Source organism: Amblyomma maculatum, chromosome 1, assembly GCF_055883805.1.
Source record: "Amblyomma maculatum isolate TAMU_Amacu chromosome 1, ASM5588380v1, whole genome shotgun sequence".
In the NCBI taxonomy this organism is placed as follows: domain Eukaryota; kingdom Metazoa; phylum Arthropoda; class Arachnida; order Ixodida; family Ixodidae; genus Amblyomma; species Amblyomma maculatum.
Genome location: NC_139344.1, coordinates 234,265,012 through 234,289,555, shown reverse-complemented (window position 1 = coordinate 234,289,555; position 24,544 = coordinate 234,265,012). Strand labels below are relative to the sequence as shown.

At 44.3% G+C, this 24,544-nt stretch overlaps 1 protein-coding gene across 1 annotated transcript in view; it reads left to right on the top strand.

The window, feature by feature from the left end:
* LOC146205913 (uncharacterized) overlaps nucleotides 1-24,544 on the top strand; it is an 82,072-nt gene extending 57,528 nt beyond the window's left edge. The window contains exons 87-111 of the mRNA XM_084608235.1: nucleotides 80-216; nucleotides 643-766; nucleotides 859-1,004; nucleotides 1,072-1,180; nucleotides 1,261-1,409; nucleotides 1,489-1,606; nucleotides 1,695-1,843; nucleotides 2,484-2,604; nucleotides 6,571-6,716; nucleotides 9,418-9,541; nucleotides 10,063-10,205; nucleotides 10,293-10,443; nucleotides 10,738-10,883; nucleotides 10,972-11,089; nucleotides 11,172-11,320; nucleotides 11,395-11,509; nucleotides 13,604-13,761; nucleotides 13,990-14,083; nucleotides 14,160-14,305; nucleotides 17,229-17,358; nucleotides 18,134-18,258; nucleotides 18,350-18,434; nucleotides 21,921-22,081; nucleotides 22,174-22,285; nucleotides 23,501-24,544. Coding sequence (XP_084464361.1) covers nucleotides 80-216; nucleotides 643-766; nucleotides 859-1,004; nucleotides 1,072-1,180; nucleotides 1,261-1,409; nucleotides 1,489-1,606; nucleotides 1,695-1,843; nucleotides 2,484-2,604; nucleotides 6,571-6,716; nucleotides 9,418-9,541; nucleotides 10,063-10,205; nucleotides 10,293-10,443; nucleotides 10,738-10,883; nucleotides 10,972-11,089; nucleotides 11,172-11,320; nucleotides 11,395-11,509; nucleotides 13,604-13,761; nucleotides 13,990-14,083; nucleotides 14,160-14,305; nucleotides 17,229-17,358; nucleotides 18,134-18,258; nucleotides 18,350-18,434; nucleotides 21,921-22,081; nucleotides 22,174-22,285; nucleotides 23,501-23,825 — 3,481 coding nt within the window. The 3' untranslated portion in view covers nucleotides 23,826-24,544. The remainder of the gene's footprint in view (nucleotides 1-79; nucleotides 217-642; nucleotides 767-858; nucleotides 1,005-1,071; nucleotides 1,181-1,260; nucleotides 1,410-1,488; nucleotides 1,607-1,694; nucleotides 1,844-2,483; nucleotides 2,605-6,570; nucleotides 6,717-9,417; nucleotides 9,542-10,062; nucleotides 10,206-10,292; nucleotides 10,444-10,737; nucleotides 10,884-10,971; nucleotides 11,090-11,171; nucleotides 11,321-11,394; nucleotides 11,510-13,603; nucleotides 13,762-13,989; nucleotides 14,084-14,159; nucleotides 14,306-17,228; nucleotides 17,359-18,133; nucleotides 18,259-18,349; nucleotides 18,435-21,920; nucleotides 22,082-22,173; nucleotides 22,286-23,500) is intronic.

Sequence of the window (24,544 nt, the reverse complement as noted above, 5' to 3'; positions counted from 1 at the left end):
CTTGCTTTCGCATGACGTGGTTGCGTTTTTCTCTCCCTTTTCACTGCTTCACTTGCCGCCGCCAATGATCTGTTTACAGGGCGGTGAAGTCATACGAGGAGTGCTCTCACTCTGCTCAGTTGGAGCTCTGTTCTACAACGGGAGAAAATCTCATCGTTTCAGAGTATTCCAAAGACCTCTACAAGGAGTATAACTGGACCTGCAACCTAGCGTCTGGTGGGTTCTTCGTAACCTATTCTAACCACAAGTGCGCACGTAGTAGCTGATCTGTTTTCAGTTAACATGCTGCTGAAGGCGGGCTGAAAAAATAGTATTCATTGAATGTTTGGTTTTTAGGCAAATAATAAACCAGTGGTGAGTTGTGAAACATTAGCGTGTCGAATTTCGTGTTATGGAAGCAGGTAAGAAAATGACATATTTTGTGTATGAATTAAGTTTCACGTTCGAAAAAGTAGTAACTGAGTGTTTCTTTGTCCTTTCGCAAATAATTTCTCACGTAACATGAAAGCAGCAAAAAACTATTGCTTGTTTTCATGAGATCTGCTATTTTTGCTCAAAACGGTAAGCCTTGCACCCGACTATGTCGTCGTGAAGAAAATGTTACAGACAAAAGATACCGACCGGTGTGTCTTTCTCTTACAGATGCCCTATGCGACGAATCATTCCTACTAAAGTCAATACCGGCCTGTCTTGAAGTGCTGAAGAGTGAAGTGATTGCGCATGTCGGCAGCATTTCAAGCGTCAAAGCACAGAAGATGGCATGCGAGTATGTCCGTTCTTTCTTAAACAATACGTGTAACACTAACTCCGTTTGAATGACAAACGCTCAACATTTCTTGCCGTTTCTTATCTGCCTAGGGGATACAAACGGTACCAAAGCTGTGTCAGGTACATAGTCGACTCTAGCTGTCAGAACATCGATATCGACAACACGGCGAGTCATGTTGGAATCATGGGATTCTTGACAAGGAGGCTTGCTTCAAGCTTTCAGTGGACGTGCAATGGTTTGTACTCGATTACCTGTGGCTGAGTCGCAGGCGGCTACATTTTACAGTGCATTTCGTTTTTCAGGATTTCATTGCAGCACTGCTTCGGTCACTGCCAGTATTCGTGAATGCATGCGCAACCTTGAAGAGCTTTCCAACTCTTTCGTCAGAAACGACAGAGTTGACCCTTGCAAGTAAGTATTGTGCGCACTCCCACGCCAAAAAGCCCGAGTTCTAACACGGTGCTGAATTTCCTTTTTCTGTTATACTTCAGGAAGGTGACGGCGTATAAACAATGCATTTTGAAGAAGATGGACCTTCCATGCAGGCTGAATCACCAGTTCTTGCAGTCAAAGGAGCTGGAACATTACACCGACATTTTGTACAATGCATTTGATGGATTTTGCACTGGAGTTCAATCAGGTAAAACCGGCATTTGCACTACCAACGCACATTCCACTTAATGTTTGAAATTTTTTTTTTTAATTTATACTGTTCGCAGAATGCAACAAAGAGGAGATGTTGCAGTCTCTATACAAATGCGAAGAAATTATTCTAAAGCATGTCCAACCGCACACTGCTGACAGGGGCAACCCTTATGAAAGCAGGCTTGCGTGCAGGCAAGAGTACTTCCTTCCTATCTCAGAATTTCTAAGAGTTGATGCCAGTGACTCTTTGTGGCACTAATAACTGCTTTGAATGTTCTAGGGGCCTCCGCGAGTACAAGTGGTGCGTATCAAACGTCAAGACTACCTTTCATTGCAAAGGCGATGATGAATTTGACACAGAAGGCGACGTGGACAAGTTAGTCGTTGCCATCGAGGAAAAATACAACTGGACTTGTGAGCACGACACAAGTAAGTAAAAATTACAAGTTTCTCGTTTTACTTTTATGCTTACATATTTGCGCAACGTTTCTTTATGTAAGAGTTAATAAAGAGTTGGTAAGTATTTCCTCTTTTATAAAATACCGATCCAAGACTACAGAAAAATTGGACTTTCTTTTAATAAAACACGGGTTTTAAATTCGTGTCATCGTAAAATTTAAAGAGTTAGAGAACCATGTCATAACTCTCAATGACAACGCCGCGGACGCCCATAAATCATAAATATGCCTCCGAGCGAATAGTTGCAAATCTTTCGCACATGTAAAGCAAAGGATGCTTTGAGGCACATGTGTAGAGTGACTAGACAAGTCCACTTGTCGAAACGTTGGCTAAACCTGCGAACTATGGCTCCCCCCGCCTCCCCCCCCCCCCCTTCTACTCTTGTTCAGTGCTCTTTCATAGCGTGTAAGCCATCTTCTTCCTCTCGTTCTACCTAGACTAAATGAAAAAATTTATAAGTTTAATAAAGCCTCCATTTTTGTATTATCTTTCTTCCTCTTCGTGCACATGCTGCCTAGGCAGCTGCTTTGAGACGTAAAGCAGTATATTTTGGAAGGCACCGAAGCTGTACTCACGAACAACATGGTGTTTGTCTGTATGCACTTTTCAGAAACCTGCATCGTGCCAAAATTCAAGATTCACATTAAGCCGTGTTTCTCTATTCTGGCTACCGACGTGCTTCCGCACATTTTAGACTACGACAATTCCAGCGGGATGGACGTAGCGTGTCGGTAAGCACTTACACAAGTCGCAACTTGCACAGTGGCCTGGTGCCTACGTCACTGGACCAAATATAGCCCCGCCGGGGTGGCGCAGTGGTTACGGCGCTCGACTACTGTTCCCAAGGACGCGGGATCGAATCCCGGCATCGGCGGCCGCTTTTCGATGGAGGCGAAAAACAAGGCGCCCGTGTGCTGTGCGATGTCAGTGCACGTTAAAGAATCCCAGGTGGTCGAAATTTCCGGAGTCCTCGACTACGGCGTCTCTCATAGCCTGAGTCGCTTTGGGACGTTAAACCCCACAAACCAACCAACTGGCCCAAATGTAGGCAGTGAAACGAGTAGATGAGTAGGAAGGTAGCACTAAAACCAAGGCAAGCATAGGGCAGCAATGGTATTTAATGTGTCCCGTGAACCAACAGGATAGTAATAGCGTAATCGTTTTATGGCCGAAAGATAATTGGTTAGAACGTGGAATAAAAGATAGCCATATATCATCGACGGGATTCGATTTCACGATCTCCGATTCATACGTACGGGGCTCTACCAACTGAGGTACGGTGGCGGCTGTCCGTTGTTCTGCTTTCGGAAGCTTATTGCGTTCAGCCTGGATGGATGGATCGATGGATGGATGGATGTTAGGGGTGTCCCCTTTGAAACAGAATGGTGATAACCTTTCTGCTCAAAGGGGACACTCAACCTTTCTTTTTCGTTTTTTAGCTTAGGTAATCCGTTCAATTTAACGACTTTCCTTTTATTTCCGGGTTATCTTTAAACACCCATGTTTAATTTAGATTCAGCTTCCATGCGTCCCCTCCCTGCTATATATCCACCAACCTTCCAAACATATCTTGCTTACCTCTACCGCCGATTTGTTCACCCCAGGGCTTCGTCTAGGGTGACTATGTTCGCATCAACATCTGGATGGATACTGCCACCATCCAGTATAAGATGTTCAATTGTTTCTGGGCATCTACCGTACATAGCACAAGTTTCATCTTCTTGATTAAACTTCCTTTGGTAGCTTTGGGTTCTAAAACATCCTGATCTAGATACAAAGAGAAGGCCGCTGCCTGTTAAATTGTAAAGGAAGGCTTGCTTCTTAATTCGAGTTTTCTATTTTCTCCTAACCTTACTCACCAGCGCCACCCTGGTCCTTAGCGGAGGTGGTCGTAGTACGTCCTGTATTACCGTATCACGTGGAACGTGATCGAATGGTGAGAGTGCACTCTTAATCTCGTTCCACATAGGTCCCAGTTATAAGTGAAACTTTCGAAAAAGTTCCGCTTAATAAGTGGAACTTTTAAAGTTCCACTTATAAGCGGAGCGTATGTGGAACCAGATTAAGAGTGTGGGAGCTATTTGTGAAGACCCTCTAACGCTACCTATGGTATCAAGACTACTTTTTATTCTTAATCAGTTATCCGTCAGCTATGAATTTATTACCCCCTTTTTTATTGATCAACACCGCAAACTAAGAAAAGGTGAACATATTCCTCCATGCTTTCCTGGTATCACTTACTACTAGAAAGAACTACAGAACCGTGTCAAATATACAAAATATTCTGTAGTTCTGTCGTAAACGTCAGATTTTTCTGCAGTTCTGTAATACATTTCAGTAGTGCTGTAGTTTTCCTTTAGTATATTTTCGTTGTCTGTAGTTCTGTAGCACTTTTTTGTTGTAATTACAGAAATTTCTGATGTTACTACAGAAAGTTATGTTCTCACAACCAGCCACTGCTGCTTTCTGATGCTTCGAAATATAAGAAATGCATCCAAGCAACCGTTTCTTATTAAATGCGGAGCCGAAATTGCATTGGTGCCGGAAGGAAAATTCAAAAAGTATGGCTGTCACCCCCCCCCCCCCCCCCCCCTTCCCCCCCCTTTCTCTCTCTTTCTCTCTCTCTTTTGTGCATACAGTACCCGTGTCTTTCTTACCGTGAATAAAACGGAACTTTTTTCAACTTTCGGTACCTTTAAAAACGGTATTTCACTGCTGCGGGGGACATTTCTTCACTTGGCCCACGTGCAAGTTTGCTTGACCTCGGTTGGTAACCTTTTGGCGAAAATTACTCATTCAGAACCTGTGTTTCGCAAAAAAAAAAAAAAACATTATTTCCTGCACTTCTGCGTCACGTTCTTAATCTTATTTTAAACTTTAGAATTTCCACGAATGCGTCAGCGCCCGCAGTCGCACTTTCACTAAGGCGAACAGAAAAAATATATAGCGCATACCGCCTTTTTTGTTTTTTTTAGCGCCCCACTTGGCCGTAGTGCCAAAGTACCCCACAACGACGGAATTATATTCTTGTTCTCCTCTAGGCAAGGCAGTAGGGGAGAGCAAGGGGGGGGGGGGGGGGGGGGGATCTCGAAGTCTCGCTTCAAAAACCGTATACGGCACAGAATTAATTCGTATGGTTTCTGTAGTAACGGGCTGTCGGCTTTTAAACCTGTGGACTCCGCCTTTTTTGTTGGCACTATTCCTGCCAGCTTGTTGATTTTATTTTTTTTTTCTTTCTGCGCGTGTGCCATCCTGTAGCCGGAAAAGATTGTCCTTATCAGAGATAAGTGCCAGCGTCCTTGTCTCCTGCCTTCGCGTACGCCGTGCCAAAATCAAATTTAGTACTGTTTTCACAATATTCTGTGGTTGGTTTCAATTATCTCATGAGCTATAAAACAGAAGGCATATTTTCTCAGTGTCCAAACGCGATTCTTGAAGTCGGTAATCATTCGCAGTAAAGCATCATTCAGAAAGCACGCATGCTGTGGATACGTGTGCAAAGGGAGGGGTGGGTGGAAGCTTCAAAGGGGCAGTCGAAAGAGAACGGCTATGCTAGAACAGCGGCCTATGGTGGCTGAAAGTTCAGGGATCATATATGCTATACTAATACACAGCAAAGTACTGAGAAGCACGTCATTCCGGTGAAATATAGCCATGGCAAATACCAGCCATAAAAAAAGTTTTCACGGAGAACTTAGCATGATGGGGTGGCTTTACTTTACGTTGCTACTCCAAAATTATAAACAGGAACTTATAATATCACTTAAAAAAAAAAAAAGAAAACAATACAAGCGAGTATCTCGCCAATACTCAGCCATGGTGCCTATACTTGGATGCACTAAAAAAAGGCTAGGTGTCAGGCTTATGATTGTGAAGCTAGCGAGGAAAAGAAAAAAAAATTATAGGTTTAACAATTAAAAGCAGACAGCGGCTTTTATCCTCAAACGCAACTTGAGGATACTTCAGAAAAATAATTTAGGCACATTCAAGTTCCGCCTTTCAGGATGTGACTCGACAGCTCCCCTCGCGTGTCGTCGTTTGCGTAGATGCTACTCACTTAATTATTAATCTCTTAACACACCTATTAGCATAAAGTCGCTAGGCTACTAACCACAGTGTGTGAAAGGCCACCCGACATAGAAAGACCGACATAGAAAGTACGAACGTGCCTTCGTGGCCTAGGGACAGCGTATCCCGACTCAGGATTCCCGGTTGCGATTACCATTTCACCCTCACGTCTCAAAGGAACTACCCGAGCAGCTCGCCCCACCTGGGCTCTGTCACGTGGTCTCGTGACGTCGCACAACCCGCCGACCAATCAGTGTTCGGCCATGCCACCTGCCAAATGCCACCTGCCAGATGAATTGTTGTAATTTTTCGCTCGCAGCGCTGGCGCAGGATTTTTGACAGGACGGAGGCCCAGAATAACTGGATATTGAAAGGACATGTAATGTCAGGAATGATTTCTGGAGTTCCGAGTATGAGTGCCGATATCATGACAGAATAAACGCGTAATATAGTGGGGCACACTATGACCAAATCCAGCGGCCTTGCCGTATACAGTAGACTCTAGAACAGCTCAGTGACCTGGTGTAGCAACCTAAATGCATTTTTGCGCTTGGATTCTCACCGGTACGTTAGCATTGCTTTTCAACAGCGTGTACACGATGGCGAACTCAAGGCACGCTTCTTTACAGGGGTGTACGCCATTTTCAAGTGTGCGTGAACAAAAAGCTCTACAGTCTTTGCAAGAAGGATAAAGCCGTTTACTCCACTGAGATGCTATACTTCAGGGACAAGGTTCCAAAGCTTCTATCTTGGACGTGCAGCTGGACATCCACGAGTAAGTGCATGCGTCCTGTGCTGCGTACGTGCGCACGACTGGTATAGAGTCCGTGAAAGGCCAGCGGCAGTCCAAACTATAGACGAGCATAATTTCATGACCACGAGGACATCGCAGCGGAACTGCGGAGTCGTTCACTTGGTGTAATGCAGTCGGGAGACTGCAGTCGTTAAACATAGGAGGGGTGTACGGTGTGTGCAAAGGTGACGTAAGACTTGCGCTATCTTGTGTTAGGCAATGCGATTCTCAGTCGTGTTGATTGCGTTTCGAAGGAGGCAAATGCAAAAACATCCTCCGCTCAGTCTAAGGTGCGCTTCAATTGGCGGGAATTAATCGGGAGCCAACTACTGCTATATACTAGCAGCTTTTCGTGCGGCATCGAGTGGCATATATTTGTAGCTTAAACGCCCAGAAAGGGCAGCGTGAGCGAGATAGCTTACGCAAGCACTCTTCATTTGTCCGGGTGGGCTCATGATTTACATTCAGTGCGCTCGAAATCCCGTTTCCGGGTGGGGCGGTCAGCTGTATATACTAGCAGCCGTGTTGTTGCACGATGAGCGTTCTGAACACTATGCCGTAGCGTCCGATTTTTCGGCACAAGCATCGTCACTTGCAAGATACTATTATTCCGCCACAATACCCCGTACTTCTTCCCAAAGCGGCGATAACCTACTAAGTGGCGAGGTTGATGACGCCCGCGGTGCGCCTTATCTCCAGCGCGTAAGATTATCAGCTGTTTCAGCGTTGTCTGTGTGTTCAGGGTTTACCATAAGCATAATAAGGAAGCGTGGCTTGCAACAACGTTAACTGCGGGCGCAGAGAATGCAGGGCTGCGGACCTGCCTGGCTGTGTGCACGATTTATCTAAAGTCTTCATCTATCCTCAAACGCCTTATTACTCCCGTACATATAGAATGGAGTGCCGATGCGAAATAAAAGCCGAGATTACAGTGTGGTTGAAATCATTTGCATACACTCAGACATCAGTTATGCGCACGTGAGAAATATCGAGTTGCTTTAGATATTCTACGTGTGACGCGCTTCAACGGTGCAGAAGTTCAAGGCGTAAGCGCCGATGTGACGCAGCGATATGTTACTCGGCACACACTGACGTCTTGAAAGTTGTGCAACTTAAGCAAAAAGTGTAGATGGCAGAGCTACCGAAGGGCCTGTCTGTGAAGGCCGGCTCGTTTGCCTATTGCACCGCGTCTTGTCACTGCGGCACTGTGTGTGCTTTTGGAGGGCGGAACAAAAAGTGACCGCGGTAAAAGGCAAGAAGTAATCGTCCTGCACTGAAGAACCTAGATTTGATGCCATGATGGCTGAACTTCTAGCTGTTATGTAAATAAGAAAATTAAACTGCGGGGCCTTTCTTGAATGCTCGTTTCATACTCGTCCTTTTTTATAACAGTCTCTCGGCACGTTAATGTATGAGAGTCATGATATTGGTTGCTAAAAACACCGAGTAAAAAACAAATGTTACTGTGAGCCGAAACAAGCTGGCGACAGCGTAGGCTTACGAAGCTCTACCGCACCAGCCTCGGCTTGAGAGCGTGCGGCGAAAAACTGGTCATTCTTTGACGTCCGTACTACTTGCTGAAGGGCGGCAAGTTTCGCTAGCGTTGCGCTTTGTATAAAGCATACCTGCTTTGTCCTATTCGCCTCACCTTCTTGTCAGCCCTTCGCAGGATACGCATAGAGAGTCCTTCATCCTAAACACAACATACCGACAGGTTATCTACTAAAGACAAAAAGCGAAACCTTTCTACGTGTTACAGTGAATAATCCTAAATGGTTCACAGTGCGCGTCATAATTTGAGGATATTGCTTTGTTCTTTGTGGCATGTGACGAAAAAGACGTTTTCAAATAAAACAGTCTATGTTTATCCACCGATCTGAAACATCTAATATTATATTTATAAGATCCGCAACGCTAGAATTTTTTGCTTTTATGCAATGGACTTCACCTGATGTGCTGGCTCAACGCATGAACCGTACTAAAGCTCGACCACACAAGGTGAACGGGCGGAACATTGCCTTCTGTCTAGGGGAGACACTTGCGTATTTTTCCGGCCACATATTACGTGTGCTCGATGCCGGAGACACGTCACCGAAGACAGTCGGATTTAGAACTGAGCCTTTCTGCATCTTAAAACTAATCCTGAATACAACGGCTAATAAAAGCTATATCGAAATACAAACGCGTTCATGCAGTAAAATACCAACGAGTCTGTGCACGCTGAAGGAGGTTCGAAGGACAACATAATCTCGTTTTTCCATGAGCTGGGCCACCCATCGTACGCCAGGTGCTGTCTGCGCGTAGCATCTGCCCCTGCATGTTATCCGAATTTCCAGCACTTCTTGCAAATAGCGTCAAAGATATTTCCTTGACATTGCAGTTATTTCCCCGTACGAGCATTAGAAATGCGAGGCAAATAAAATGCAAGCACACCTCAGTGTCCGTTGTTTATGCCATTCGGTTGTGTTGCACCATTTTTGTTGCCTTTACTAACACCTCGGTAAAGACTTCCATGTTAAGTAAGTTAATACTGATTTTCGAAATATTTTCACATGCTGTCGCCCTGAGTCATTACGAAATTAAAGTCTCCTGTCGTGACCGGTGACAAAAGACCAAGATTAGAAGGCATTCTCAAGCATCGAGAATGCGCAAAATTAAAGAATATGCCATCACGTGTGCGCAGAAGGAAGATGTGACGTCCACGGCATGCTTCAGAAGATGGCGGTTTGTGCCTCCGATCTTCAACAGTCCGGCGTTCCCTCCGCTCCCTCCAACCACAGTGTGAGCGAAAAAATGGCTGGCTGCAGGTAAGCTTCTATATCTTTAATTTTTTACATGAGCTAGACAAATTCGGTCGAGTAGGCTTGTCGGGTTCAAAACCTCCTGTGGAGGGGTCGGGCTCAGCGACCATCGGGTTGGGCTCGGCAGCCGATTGTAGGTGGTAGGTGGGTTCATCCTGACCCGACTTGGCGAGGTGCTTGTAAATGCTATCGAGCCAAAAAGTGAATTAGTGGAATGGGAGAGGACAAATGGGAATTTGTCTTGCGGCTCCACGCCTCCGAAACAGCAGTGACATGTTGCGATCTTGGCACCCTCGCACTGCGCTGATCGACGCTCGGCGTCACTGAAGTACCTCAGTCTTGATTCGCTAAGATCGACTTCATGTAAACACGCAGTCGTCGAAAGGGTGAGAGAAGAGGAACTTGCTCCGCCCGACGACTGGCTCGACCTGCTCCTGTCGAGTTCATTTTACACAAAGCTCGCGCTCGGAATCGTCGATAAACGTATGTGTTGACGCGGTACTACAAATCAGCATCCCCTTTTCCAGAGCTTTCACATCGTACAAGACCTGCCTCTCTTCCATAATTCCTGAGATGTGCAAGCAAGACTCCAGTTTAATGGGAAGTAAAGCCGTTCACCACTTTACAGTCGATATACCAAGCCATTACGCACGCTACTGCGATTACAAAGGTGCGGAAAGACTGCCTAGTTGACTTCGGGAAATTTGGTAGGAGAGTCATTGTTTTTTTATGCCTTCCACTTGCTTTTCCCTTTAAGATGGTGGCGTCGAAATTGCCAGACAAGTTTCACGATGCGATGAGGAGACCTTGAGAATGAGGTATATGGAGTGCAGCCAAATCATTTCCACGGAAGTGATCCCGTACACTGACGAACCGAGTGATTCTCCACTTCTGAACGACGCATGCAAGTACGTTTGTAATTTGTTATTGTTTATTTATTAGTCACAGCGCCGTGATAAGGCATCACAGTGAGAGGAGAATGATAACAGCACATGAAGCATGCATAAAAATCATCAACAAGTGTTACAGAAACGCAAGAAAGCGAGCACTCAATACGAAAAAATATGCAGAAAACACGAAAATATAGCGACGTAATTAATACTCATTAACTAACGAACATGATATCTAGCAGAGGCGAACATGATATCTGATGCACGAAAGGAATGGTTCAGAGAGCCGACACCGTTTCTCTGAACAAACAGGGCTATGCGGAAGTACCAGAACTGCATCGCTAAGATACCCACTCAAGACTGTTCGAATGGCCTGAAGATTCCGTTTTCGGAAGAATCACGGTACTACATCTCAGTGCTGAAGAAAAAGTATGAATGGGTGTGCAACGGAAATGGCGGTATGATGTTTTACGGTTCTAAACTATATTTGAAGTTACATTTAACTCCGCGTTGAAAAGGAACTGATATTGAGATCTTTCTTTTCAGATTACATGTGCAACCCGGAGATATTGCTTCTGTATTTGTCCAAATGCGAAGCCACGTTTATGAAATCGCGGGTGCATGACTATGTCGACGTTGATGTTCTCGACAACACGGATTGCAGGTAAAAGACTTCAAAAGCTTTATTCTAGCGTGGCACGCGCTCCACCGGGGACCATTTGTTCATGGTTGTTTTACATTTGTAGGGACGTCCAAAACTACCAGTGGTGCTTGCGAAATTCAATATTTGAGTCAGACTGCGAATACTACCAAAACATTCTGACATCGCCTGAGGTCCTCTACTTCACTGACAAGCTTCTGAGACCATATACGAAGACCTGTCACATGAACCTAGGTACACCGCAGCTGATCTTCGAAGCTCGTAAAACGGAATTTGTTTTAACGCAATCCCCAATTCTCATTTTTCAGACTGTCAGATCGGTTCATTGTATTCTGAGCTCTCGGAATGTACGCCAATTTTAAAGGTTAAGGTTTTGCCATTTGTCCAGCAAGGCTGGGTACAAAACCCCATCACTGCTTGCAGGTAAGTAGTTACCCGGAGAGAATGTGAAGCGCTTGTTCGATTTTCGGAAAGAAAAAAAAACTACTTAATTGCTTTCACAAGTCTGCTTTTCTCGCAACAACTACTAATATAGCTTCCCGTAAACTCACTCTGGGGGCAGAAGCCGTTGGAAGGTGATTACTTCCTTCACTTGTATATTGCGGCAGAGTTCTGAGGTCGCCTGTGACCTGAATCTCTCGCAAATACGCCCGCCAACGGTTTCACTAAACGTAAATTAAATCTAGATTTAATCGGCAGAAAGAAAGTGATATATACCTGAGCAAAGACACTCAGTAAGTGCAAAACAGTGAAGGCCTGGACTTATGTACATAAGTACGAGGAGGCAGTGCCTTAAGAATTTCACTGTTGCTTCCAAACAGATGTAGCTATATCGCAAACTTAAAATATCCAATGCCCTTCGCACGTGCCGTTCATGTTTTTGTATATTTCAAAACGGCGACCTTTCGTTGAAGGCTCAGCGGAAACGAGCGACGCTTCGGTTCACAGAAAACACTTCCTCTAAATCTTCATAAACCCTCGCGATTTTCTGCGAAGCATGAGAATAAATAAATACCATACATTGCAATGCTACTATGGTGCGAACGCTCGACGTGAGCGTAAGTAGAGCTACACTGGCTTTTGAAGCAACAAATTCTACAACAGGACGCGAGTTATCTCCGTTCACGAAGGGCGAACTTTCATTATACCGTAGGCCATAAAATTTATTCCTAGTGCAGGTTTTCTGGCGCCCGGCCTGGCGCCCGGCTGTCATAGGGGTGTGCGCTTGGAAGAGGCTCCGCAAACCCCGCTGCGCTCCTTCTGAGGCAAAATAGTTTCGAACACTTCAGCCTTCAAAGGTGGTTCGAGTTACCGGGTTTCACGGGGTTCAAAACTGAAAACGAGTCGTGTCCTGCACACGCGAAAACTCGGAAAAGCCTTGAAGTTTCAAGTGCGAAACGCTCTAAACCAGCGTGTCGAAAAGGTTCACTGTCACTGATGAAGTTCACTTCTCAGAAAATCACTGCAGTCCTGGGCAAGTCCGGATTTCCGGCTGTCTGACTTTCCTGTGCTATGCACGCTCTAGCTCGACAGCTATTAGGAATTACCGACCAGTTGGATCACAGAAGTTGGCAAAACGTACGAAGGATGAAGCCACGAGAGTCAAAGTGCAGTGCATATATGCGTTTTAAAGTATAGAATTTCACTATAGCGTGCCAGACTCACGATTAAAAGATCGACTGTTCATCCCAGTTCGAATGCAGCTTTCGTTTTTTTTTTTTTTTTTCTAATGTTTTCGCAATAAGAATACGCCCACTACTGCAAAGACTGCGCTGCACTCAGGCTGCATTCTGAAAAAGCGATTCAAATGTGGAACAAGTCTACAGTCCACGGAAAAACGTTCCTGGCACTACTTCACTAAGAGTGCAGAAACTATATCCTTGGCACTTTAATTCAAGGAGCACAGAAGAAAGCAGTTCCACGTCTGTAGAAGGGTGGCAAAGCTTGACAGTAGAAGATTATGAAATAACATCTTTAGTCGCAGGGTCTTTTTTTTTTTTTTTTTTTTTTTTTTCAGGTGAAACCTCTTTTGTGCAACAATGCATGTGGCATCTACATCACTTGTTAGAATAATAAGTAGTTGTTACCTCTATCCACGAATTAGTAACGACGAGGGGTAAAACACGGCAAGCGTATCATGCTAAATACAAGTGCACCGGAGAGTGACAAAAAAAAAAAAAAAAAAAAGTTGACAGCGTTTACGTTGTGCGGCGGCAGGCTCAAACCTCAGTGACAGCTTGGTTCTGTGTTCACGCTTGTGGTGCTTCTTTTCCTTTGCGATATTTCGCCAGCGTTGCAACGGCGACGTCTCTTGCTTATTAGCTGTGCTGACGTGGACAACGACGCTGATTTGAGAGGACTGCTTGCTAACGGCTGTCGCTGTAAACGGCTTCAGTGTGAATTGGAGAGGATGTGCTTACAGCTGCTTCCCCGGAAGCCAGTAGCCCGTCTACCTTTCATTTAATATGTACATATTGTTCTGTTGTGCAGAGGCCATTTTATTTTTATTTCACGCAGTGGTACCAGGGAATACCAAAAGTGCTTCAGGCATGCCATGCAGAAAACGTCCTGCGACAAGAACACCGGACTGTTTAAACTCGCAGAAATACAATACTACAGGAGCTTTCTTTTCAACAAGTACAACTGGACCTGCTTCGAGCACGCTGCTCCGGTTGGTGAGTAATAAATGACGTAAAATTTATGGTTTCATCAAAAAAAAAAAGAAAAAGTAACCTATACCGGATGTTCGACATGCCATTAAGGAGGCAGAAACTGGCTCCATGACCTAGGCATCAATGGTCGGTGACTTCGTGCGTCGGTGATTTCTGTTCAGAATTTAAAAAAAAAAATATTTCACGCGCTTAATGAGACAACGATTTGTTCGCTTTTTTTTTTTTTTTCAGGTTCTTGTGAAAAGAATCAAGTACAACGAGATCTGCAGAGATGTGGAGCATCTATATTCCAGAATACGACATCTAAGAAGCCAGTGTCTTGCAGGTCAGTCTGGGCGTTGCTGAGCGAGTGCTTATTTTTATTTTTATTTTTTCACTAAATCGTCTTTCCCTCGTTCCAGTTCTCTGTCTATGGCCAACTTCTTAAACTGTGTGGACAAAACCAATGTCAAGCTGGCTTGCAGTGCAGATCCGGAGAAGGTGTTAAGTATTGCGGAGCAAGCAAGGGAGGCTCTGCTCGACTACCGCGCCGCTTGTGGCTTTGAACGTAAGCCGCCTTTCGCGAGTATAATGTATCTTCAGTCCTGACATAAACACTGCATAACGGGTGCTTAAGAAAGATAAACACGGTCTGTTTAATATATGAACGTTTCCGTGCTATGATAAGGGACGGTAAACAAATTATTGATAGGCCATTTCCCTGGCGAGGACGAAAGCAGCCTTGCATGCGCAGGCCGTAGCTTTGGATCCCACCACTGCCATCTGTTTTCTTTTCGTGAACTTTCTAACCATTTATATTTCAAATAAAAAATTACGTTATTAATTTTCTCTTTATAAATGCCGCAAACTAAAAAAAAAAAAAAAAGGAATATCCCATTATGGTTCCCTCGCTTTTCTTTCAGGGACTGTGAGCTATATATATATATATATATATATAACGAGAATTGAAAACGAGCGCTGCAGAAATATATTTAGCTGAAGGGTCGTAACACCGGCCACGACCACATTATTTTCATCATTGGCTTTAAATACTGAAGCCCCTATTTGGCTTTTGTAGGAATGGGATAAAAAGAAAAAAAAAGCGGAATGCATGCTTGTACCACAGGCACAAGGCAAATAATTGCTCTTAGCAAGGTAACATATATCACACTTTATCACATAATAAATGATGCGGCGAGATAAATTCAAATGTAATGGAATGATAACAATACAAACCGATACTTAACATTATACAGCATAAACATAAGTGTCGAAAAATGAGGACGGCGGATAGTTCCCGCTATTAAGGTTCTTATTATTGTGCGTGTAAAACAAGCTTTATTGGAAATTATTTACAACGTCAAGTATTGTTCAATATTAAGATCATGGTCTGTTGTGGCTGTGTGGTGAATATAAAAAAAAAAAAAAATATTATTGTTTTTTTGGAAGTTGACAATATTAATTGATGTGAGGGCGCGTGGACTAGTTAGGCTCAAATAAAACAAGATAGAAAGAGTTAGAAGTGGTGATCACAAGGACAATTAGTGGATCTTTCGCCGGGATTTTTTTGTTATAAGAGCGTATCTTGTCGTATAGTATTTTGGTACATTTTTCAGAGTCTGGGCGCTACCCCGAAAATTTTCGCGATGCAGAGGCGACATGAATGGCATTTTTATCATTTCAAAAAATGATATTGCTTTTATTTACAGATGGTGCAAACCTCAATAAATGAATATCTTTTAAGCAATGCTTAAAAGATGACTATTTATTCTCATTTAACAGCCTGCGGGTTAACACGTCTCAGCTACATATCGATGCACGCCACCGCTGCCAATGCTATGCCTAAAAATGTGCTCCCCTTACTCAAAACTCCTATTTTTATAAACTGCATAATATCTTAGGTCAAACACGCTCTATGAACACGGTTGTTTTTAGAAGCATAACTAAGTATTGGAAGAATTGAAGGTTTGTGAGTTAATAGCGTAGTCTCTCTTGGAGCCCTAGTTATTGTTCGCCTTTCGTGCCCACGTTTTTAAAGCTTCATGTAAGTGGAATTTATAGGCCAGGACATGGTAGCGGTAATTATAACGTCAAGGCGGTTATATTACAAGCCTCTGTGCAGTGTCGAGCTGTTACAAGCACCTTTACAGTCAAGCAGATGGCCGGTAGTGATTAAATATTACCAAATTTTACTCAGCCGCGGTGACTCAGTGGTTATGGCGCTGGACTATTTAAACCAAAGCCGCGGGATCAAATCCCGGCCGCGCCGGCCGCGCCGGCCGCCTTTTCGATGGAGGCCAAAAACAAGCCGCCCGTGTACCATGCGATGTCAGTGCACGTTAAAGAAACCCAGGTGGAGGGAACTTCCGGAGCCCTCGGTGTCTCTCATAGCCTGATTTTCTTTGGGGCGCTGAACGTTTGTTAAGTTCGCCAGCAGCTGTTACCCATGCTTTCCCGCGTGCACTTTTTGATATATATATATATATATATATATATATATATATATATATATATATATATATATATATATCAAAAAGTATATATATATATATATATATATATATATATATATATATGGGGCAGAGGCAGAACGACATTATAGCGGAAAAGCTGAGGATACCGCATTAACATTCAGAAAGTAAGCTGCATTAGTGCTTCGGCCTTACGTGTAATGAAGAACAAGTGGGCCTGCCTTGACATCACATAAAAAACAGAGAAGGGCACTAAGCTGATTGCAATGCACGTCCCTGAAAGAGGCTCGATGTAACTTCACGTGCGTTGGTGGCTTTCAGGAGCAATGTTCTCTTGTTTTTTTTTTCTTTTCTTTTTTTTTTTGTTTTTTTTTAAGCAAAAATGAAGTACAGCGCTTGTCTGAACCAAGAGCCTCTTTATACACCAAAGACGCAGACCGCAGATTCCTCATGAGTCTGCGTCCTTAGTTTGCTGGTACCTTCTTATAATCTGACCATACGCTACTTCCATTTATTGGACTTCTCTAAACCGAGTACTTCGTGCTTATATGCTCGGACAGAATTCGCAGGTGTGATCCAGCTGCAATAGCAAAAAATGAGTTCCTCAGTAATTTTAAACATTACGCGACGGCACCCGACTTCTGTTTAATGAATGAAATCAACCCAGTTAGAGCTACGATCATTTTTGGCACCCGAATGTTTTATTCAGAGCCAAATATGTTCGCCTCACCTGCCTAAAGCAAAAATGTAGTGAATTACGTTCAGCACGTTTGTAATAGCATCTGCTGTAGGTAGCCCCACAGAGGCTGGCGTAAGCGTCGGTATTATCAAGGGCTGTCCTAAAAATATAGGACCATTCCGCTCCCTAATAACGTAACTGGACTCTTTAGTCAGCATGTTATTTTGTACCTTGGTTTAAACGTGAGAAAAAGAAAATCTTTGTGTAGGGGACTAAGAGTGTTGCATTGACTACCTAAAAGGTTCTGTCACGAGTTTAACATGCTTTATTCCATTCTGCAGGTGCTGCTGCTCCACGTACCAGCAAATTTCTGTTAAATGAATTTGAACGGTGCCAACACGTGCTGAGGAAGTCCGATCGCCTGCTCAAGTCTGCTCAGGTTCGCGAGACTAAGGTTCTCGACGCATGCCGGTAAGTAGTTTTCAACCAAGTAACTAGGCAAAAAAAAACCTTTACTCGCGAGCATACACAAAGTTGTTGGACAGAATTTTCTGCAAAAGACTGCCAGATTGATGAAATTTTTACAGTAGGTACAAGTTTTTATATGTGCGACTGATGCTGGACCGAAACCTATGCCAAACTATCAATCATGAGCTCGTTCATAGTCATATCCCAGGACGTATGTAGGGGCATCAACCACGCCGCTGCAAACTGGTTCACTTCATCTCCAAGTTGTACGAACGTCTTCGACGCTAAAGATAATCGTGCTCCAATCGTAAGCTTGCCTGGTGGTTGAAAACCGCTGTCCTCGGTGGATGCTGATGTGACTGTACGAGCAGTCGTGTCAGGATTTGTACCCCAGTGCATTGAGGCGGAATTGCGACAAATAAGCGGTATCTTCAGAAGTCATGGATATTGCGCTAAAAAAAAAACACGACACGCGACAGGGCATATAGAAAAGGACCAGCGCATAGAACAGGATTGCGTTTGTCCTGTTATCTGTGCGCTTCAAGACATGTTATTTTGCAGTATGATTCGGGCTCCCATTGGGGCTTCGGAGGCCCGAATTCATCTGCAAAATAGTTATATCTCTCCCTCCCTCCCTCCCTCCCTCCCTCCCTTCGTCTCTTTCTCTTTCTGTCCTTCTCTTGTGTGTCGGTGTCTTTTAGCGCAATTTGCCATGGCCTCTGCAAACAACCGCGAACTAACCCAACAACTCTTGTTAAAGCAGTATTTTGTTTTCCAGGGCCCTGCAGTTATTTTCTCTGTGTACCGAGGCCGCTATTATTCTTTCAAAGAACGTTGACAGCCCGTATGCAGCAGAAATACGCAATGCCTCGGAGCTAATGGTTAGCACCTACGAGATCAGATGTAAGTGCGCAGCGACCAGTATGAATTTCTTTTTTTTTTTATTGGAATGCCGTTTTTATATTTGAACAATGCTTGCCTTTCTGGCACGCAGGTGCTCCACACGAATGCAACCGGAACAAAGTTGTGGATGACTTGCTGGGATGCTTTGCAGAAAGCCCCATCTTCTCCAACTGCAGGTGAGGGAGAAGAGAATTTCATACCTACCATGGTCGATCAGTGAATAAGGCAGTTTGCCATTGATCACGCGGTCACGGTTTCGGTCTGAGCTATATAATAGCCCAATCGCTATGGAGGCAAAAAAAAAAAAAGAAAAAAAAAAGCTCTTGCTCAAGTGTTAGGGGCAAGCTAATGAGTCGCAGATGGCCGGAATCACACGTGTCCCCCATTAAACTTGCTACCTAAAGATAGCCTCTCATTCAGCTTTGGCACATAAAAAGCGATTGTTAAAAGCGTTATCTTTCATCGTCGATTGGCGTACGGCAGCAACAATCCGCTTTGTTCTCTACCTTTTGCTTTAGTGTAGGTGCAGATGGGTATATTATATTTCGCCTTTCCGCGTTCATTCTAAATCTAAAAATGTTCATTTTTTTTAATTCACAGTAAAATTGTACAATTTAACTGGTCAGTGTCGTGCAGTTAGCGGATCATCCCAGACTCTTTGCCCTCAGACATGTTGATGTGACGTTTTTTTTTTTCTTTTATCGTTAATATGTCTTAACCTTATAGACAGCATTGCAGCATAGCATTAGGCAGAACCATCCGTCGTGGTCGAGAGCAGAGAGAGATTGTCGCACAGCAATCTTTACTTTAATTGTGACTGGGATAGCCCCACCTTAGAATGGAGAAAAATCCAGCGAGTGCAGGGAAAAAAAAAACGCAAAAGTGCCCGAACTGTCTTTCTTCACTCGGAAGCTGTACACTTTGGTGGTGTGCAGTAAGGGCGGGCAATTGCTATTTCACTTGTATCTGCACACACTTGCCTTCTTGTGTCTATTTATCGCCAGAGCACAATCTTAATTGAGGGTGCTGGTCATTTGAACTTTAATCAATCAAGTGAGTAGAAGAATAATTAGAGAACTTGTGCAGCACCCCCAAAGTGAATACTGCACTACTCGCATCGTCTATGCCTCCAAAAATGAATTTATAGTTATGGTTGCCGGCTTACATTATTAGCAGCTCAAGTCTCCTACCCACAACAGCTAAGCGCACAAGTTTAACCGTCGATGGCCTTAAGCCCCACATACATACGGAGGTGAAACTCACCTTTGCCCTGATTTGAAACTCACATACGCCTTGATTGCATTTGCCCGCCCTAGAAACGTTTATCACCGATAATACGTAGGTCGACCCACCTGTTTAACGTATATCTCATGAAATGTAAAGAGGTCCATGTATGTATAGAAAAGTGATCCAATTCTTTTTATTGTCCACATCATTTCGATGGCGTTCTAAAATTGCCGTGACGCTTCCTACCTTGGTGGTGCGTCTGCATGTGCTGTGTACATAGCAGAAGTCAAGCTAAGCTTGTTTTGAAAGGACTGTTATCTGCTGCGGACTTAGTGGTGCTTCTAGTCGACCAGCATATTACCAGCTGCTGCTCTGCGGCGGTACTAATTCTCAGAGTTGTGCTGTTTCTTAAGCGGACTTCCAGCTATTGCAGTCGTGAGGATCCTGCGCGCGCTGCACGCGCGCGTAAATCAGCCATTCACGTTAACACATACAAGACATTATAAGAGAATCAAAAATAAGAATGCGATCCCGACTGGAAAACACGACCCAAGGGCAGCAGATCATGGCATGGGACAACCGAATCAACATTGCTCCGAGGCCCCTGGGGACAGACACTTCACCCCCGTGGGAAGCGCCGGTAATTGCACTAAGGCCACAACGACCTATTAGCAGGCGGAATGGGGTAGCTAGGCAACTTTTAGCACAGAGAACTGCCCTCACAAGACCACTCAATACAATAGACATCTACACTGACGCTGCAATTAGAAATGAAAGGGTGAGTGTGGAATGGGTGTGTGTGCCAGCGCCTCAGCACAACGGACAGCACACGTGCCACCTACCTGGAGGAACAATTTTACACTCCGAGTTGCTTGCCATATGGGGAGCCATAAACACCATTACGACCGCTGCAGCCAGAAAAGATAACTTCAATGGATATCGAATTTTAACCAAATCATATGCAGCGATTGCAGAGCTGACGGCACCAACTACAGACGACGCAGTGGCCAAGGACATCAGAAAGAGGCTGAAGGGAATGCGGGAAGTTGGAATAGAAATTCAAATTATATGGACACCGGGACATACTGGCACGGACGGGGGAAACGCAGCCGCGCAAGCGGCCGCCGCGCAAGCGGGTGGGCTTGCTGAAACGTACAATGCCCCACACCCCAACTCCATGCCTACACCGACAGACTTAAATCCTTACCAAACAATGCTCACTAAAGGCTCCCCTGGCAGATCGATGATGCACTATGTACGCACCAAAATAAAACACGACAGTAAGCTTAGATTACATGAAGCGACACCAACGCCGGTGTTTGAGGACACGAAAGGGCTCACTCGACCACAAGAGATATTTCTCAACAAAGTAATAAAAAGCACAGCTTACACACCACACATACTTGACAAGTGGTTTCTCCGAAGACACGAAACACTCAAACACAACATATGCACGCACTGTCAGGAACAGTGTACAGCAGACCTAGAACATCTTATATGGCAATGTCCATCGTTTTCACGAGGAAGAAACAAAATTACGCATATTCCACACGACGACATGCCCACATTAGGAGGTCAGGTTATATCAAGCACCGAAATACAACACTCCATTGCTGCATTGCATACGGCAGTGAGAGCGGCCTGCTTCGAGTAGTGTGAGAGAGGTCGACTTACAGCGCGAAGATCGGCCGCATGGCAAGCAACAAGCAACAGCTTGAAGAACCGTTAAGACGAAGTTACACTCCCATCCCTCCTAACTCCCCAAGAACCCAAACAGCGGCCGAGAGCCATCCCTTCCCTTCAATAAAGGCTTCATTCATTCATCCATTCATTCATTCATGAAGAGATTGCGGCGACCTTCGAATCATGAAGCCGAAGAAATAAGATTTGGAACCATATTCTAGTGATACCCATTATACATTTTTTGTTTGGTTCTCTAAGATTGGTTGCTGTTGTTGAGTGACGTCAACCAGAGTTTGAAGCGGCTCGACCATTGGCGGGTTGGCGACTGGCCTTGTTCATATCGCTTGTTTATTGATTCATATCGCAGTCAATGGCTTTCTTACTACTTCACTACTGACGGCGCGGAGACCAAATACGTTGCGCTTCAGTTACTGGCCGCTTGCTGCTTTCGTCTGCTGCGTCCGTTATGTTGACGTCGTGCTAAATGAACAGGAAAAGGTTTAATGTACTTTTATAGAATACGACCTAATGCGCCTTGCTATAATTTGGTTAAAAGACGTCTAGCAAACGCTATACTTGCACAGAAACTCAAACAAACAGGAAATTCTTTTTCCGTTCGCTCTTTTTTTTTTTCTTTTTTTTCTGACTACGTCCAGTTTCCACTATCCACATTTTAGCGCACGAGAGTCCTAGCTATCCCAACAAGTTCTGTTTAGTTAAAGTAGTTTTTTCTTGTTTTTTCTCCGCCGCAGTTCGTCACTGAAAACCAGCACCGCCACTTTAGCCGAGCCCTGTCTGACGAAGGTGTTCAAGGGCCATGCATGCAGCAGAAAAGTTGATGTGGTCTACATTGCAAGAGAAGTATTCATGGCTAAAGTAGAGGCACACAAGCATGACTGCCACATGCTTAAATGTAAGAAAACCTACATGTTTACGACATCCGTCGTCCAAGTTTACCGATAAATGCATGTCTGTATATGTGCTTTCTTACGCCCTCTTCCGCAGCTCAATATCGTCATTGCAGCCAGTCGGAGTTTGCCAGGTTCCTGCAGAAGTGCTATGAAAGCTTCTTGAGAGAAGTTACTGGAAAGGCTATACCGACTCCCAAATTCTGCAGGTAAACACTCTTGGTTCTAATAAATCACAGAAATTAGCAGTTTAGAGCTTCATAAATTTGCTGCTGATAGCTTTCGATCACGGTTTGTAATGAAGAGTACGAAAAGTAGAACTATAAAGACGTAAAGCAACAGAGCGAGCTTTGTCTAGCCGCTCTCGCTAGAACGCTCGTTGCCATACGTTCGTTCAAACTTCCCGTTTGCCTCTTCACACTAAATTTCATATCCGCAAAGCGTCCTATTGCGCCTCTTCGTATACTTTTCATTCTCGGTATACTCATCATGTAAAAGAGAAATTTTAATGAAGTCTTCAGCTATTTTCATTAGGTTTTTTGATGCACAGATGAATAAACAGTGCACAGGAAGACACAATTGAGTACAACGTATTCGCCTGTGCTGTGCTCTCCTGTGTTCTTTGGGATATCAGGCTGCGTGTTATATGAAGGGAAGTAATAGTGTGAAGACATTCAGAAGCAGCATGGATTACGACCCGGCATTTGTGACAAAATGCGTCGACCTGCCTTCGATAGCTCGCTCTCATATCCTTGCTGTTGCAACCATCTGTTGGGTTCGTATGTGAGAGACAAAACAGGCTTCTCTACTTTACGACTCTTTAATACCGAACTTTGTTTGAACCAATGCACACCGAGCGCTACAACGGAGTAATTTTCAAATGCGCTGGATTTTCATCCTGTGTCACATCGCCACCCTTGGTAAATCACTATTGATGGCAGGTCATGGTCGAAGACTGAACTTTCGAGTTCAGTGGAGATGTAGACAGCGAAGAGTAAAACGAAATTTTTAGATAATTCAGGCTTACCAACTTCTAGTGACATTTAACTTATAGATCACAGGGATTTTTATTCCTTTTTTTTTTAACAAATTTACAATTCTATGCATTTACTTACCTTAGACACCATGCATTTTTGTCAGTTGCGGGAAGCAACGCTTTCAGACGCACTTCTGACGGCCAAGCAGTTTTGTCGGTTGCACAGCATCACATCACTTATAAGCTGCATTCACGATGGCTGCGTCCCACTGCTTAAAGCGCACCTAGCGCCACCTGGTGGCCATGAAGTTAACCAGATCTATAATAATTGAGTCAGCGGAACTATACAGCGGTGCTTTGTTTCTGCTGTGCGCGATGATTTCACATTCGTTGAGTCAATGCGAATGGACACTGCTCGATTGGGATGAGCATAAACCATGTTTTGCAGAACGTACCACAAGTATGGAAGCTGCGTTGACGAAGCGAGTGCTGAGACGTCCTGCTTCAACGTGAGTTCGCTGCAAGCTCCGTATGAAGTCAGCCTGCGCAACTTTACTGCGAAGTACGCAGAGGTTTGCACGCAGTACATCCGCAGCACGGCCAACAGCGATTCCTCATCAGGACACGAGCCACTTGTCCGGGACTTTGAGGATGCCCCTGCTTCCATGAGTTTTGTGCTGAGGCAAACGTCACGGACTGTGGTCTACCTTTGCCTAGCCGTACTTATGGCTCCCCTCCTCTTGTCACCATTCGGATTTCAGCACTTCCTGTGATATGACTTATGTTGAGTGTGCGTTTCCAGTAAACCACGTGTACAGTTTAGTTTGTTATTCCTTTCTGATGCGGACGAAAAAAAGAAAAGACCGATTTACCGTGGTTAGTGATCTAGTGTTGGCGCACTAAAATATTTGTGCAGTGTTAGGAGGCAGCCTGAAGGTGACCGTAGCACTGAAAGATGATAGCCCGCGTCTAATTGCACGCTTTCATTCCGCTCTACCTTCGGCGACGTTTAGGTACGAACTAAATGGAGCTTTTATTTGAGTTGAGACTGATTGCCCGCTAAGTCAAAGAAGCGTAAATGACGTCACGTTAGACCTGTTCAGCCTATGATTTTAATTGGTCATGTTTCCAGGTGAGAAAGGCACTTCTGTGCGTCTAATTTCCCATTTGATCTGTTCAGCGCATGATTTGGTCATGTTTCCAATTGAGAAAGGCACTTCTGTGTGTAAATCAAGATATAATTTTTAACGCCTACCTCAACAATCAAGGAAAAAAATTTTGCCCTGCTTAGAATTTATGACCTTAAATCAGCCAGGCAGGGCCAGTTGCTTTGCTTACTATCTTTTATTCGTCAAGCGAAACCTAGCTTTTTCTTTTAATCCTAAAATGAAAGTAGCTTCCACTTTCCTCGCTAGCTGAGTTGAGGAGTGAGCTCGCAGAGCACTTAAGCGTAATTTTTACTTATTAATGCGAGAACATTACATCGCTATAT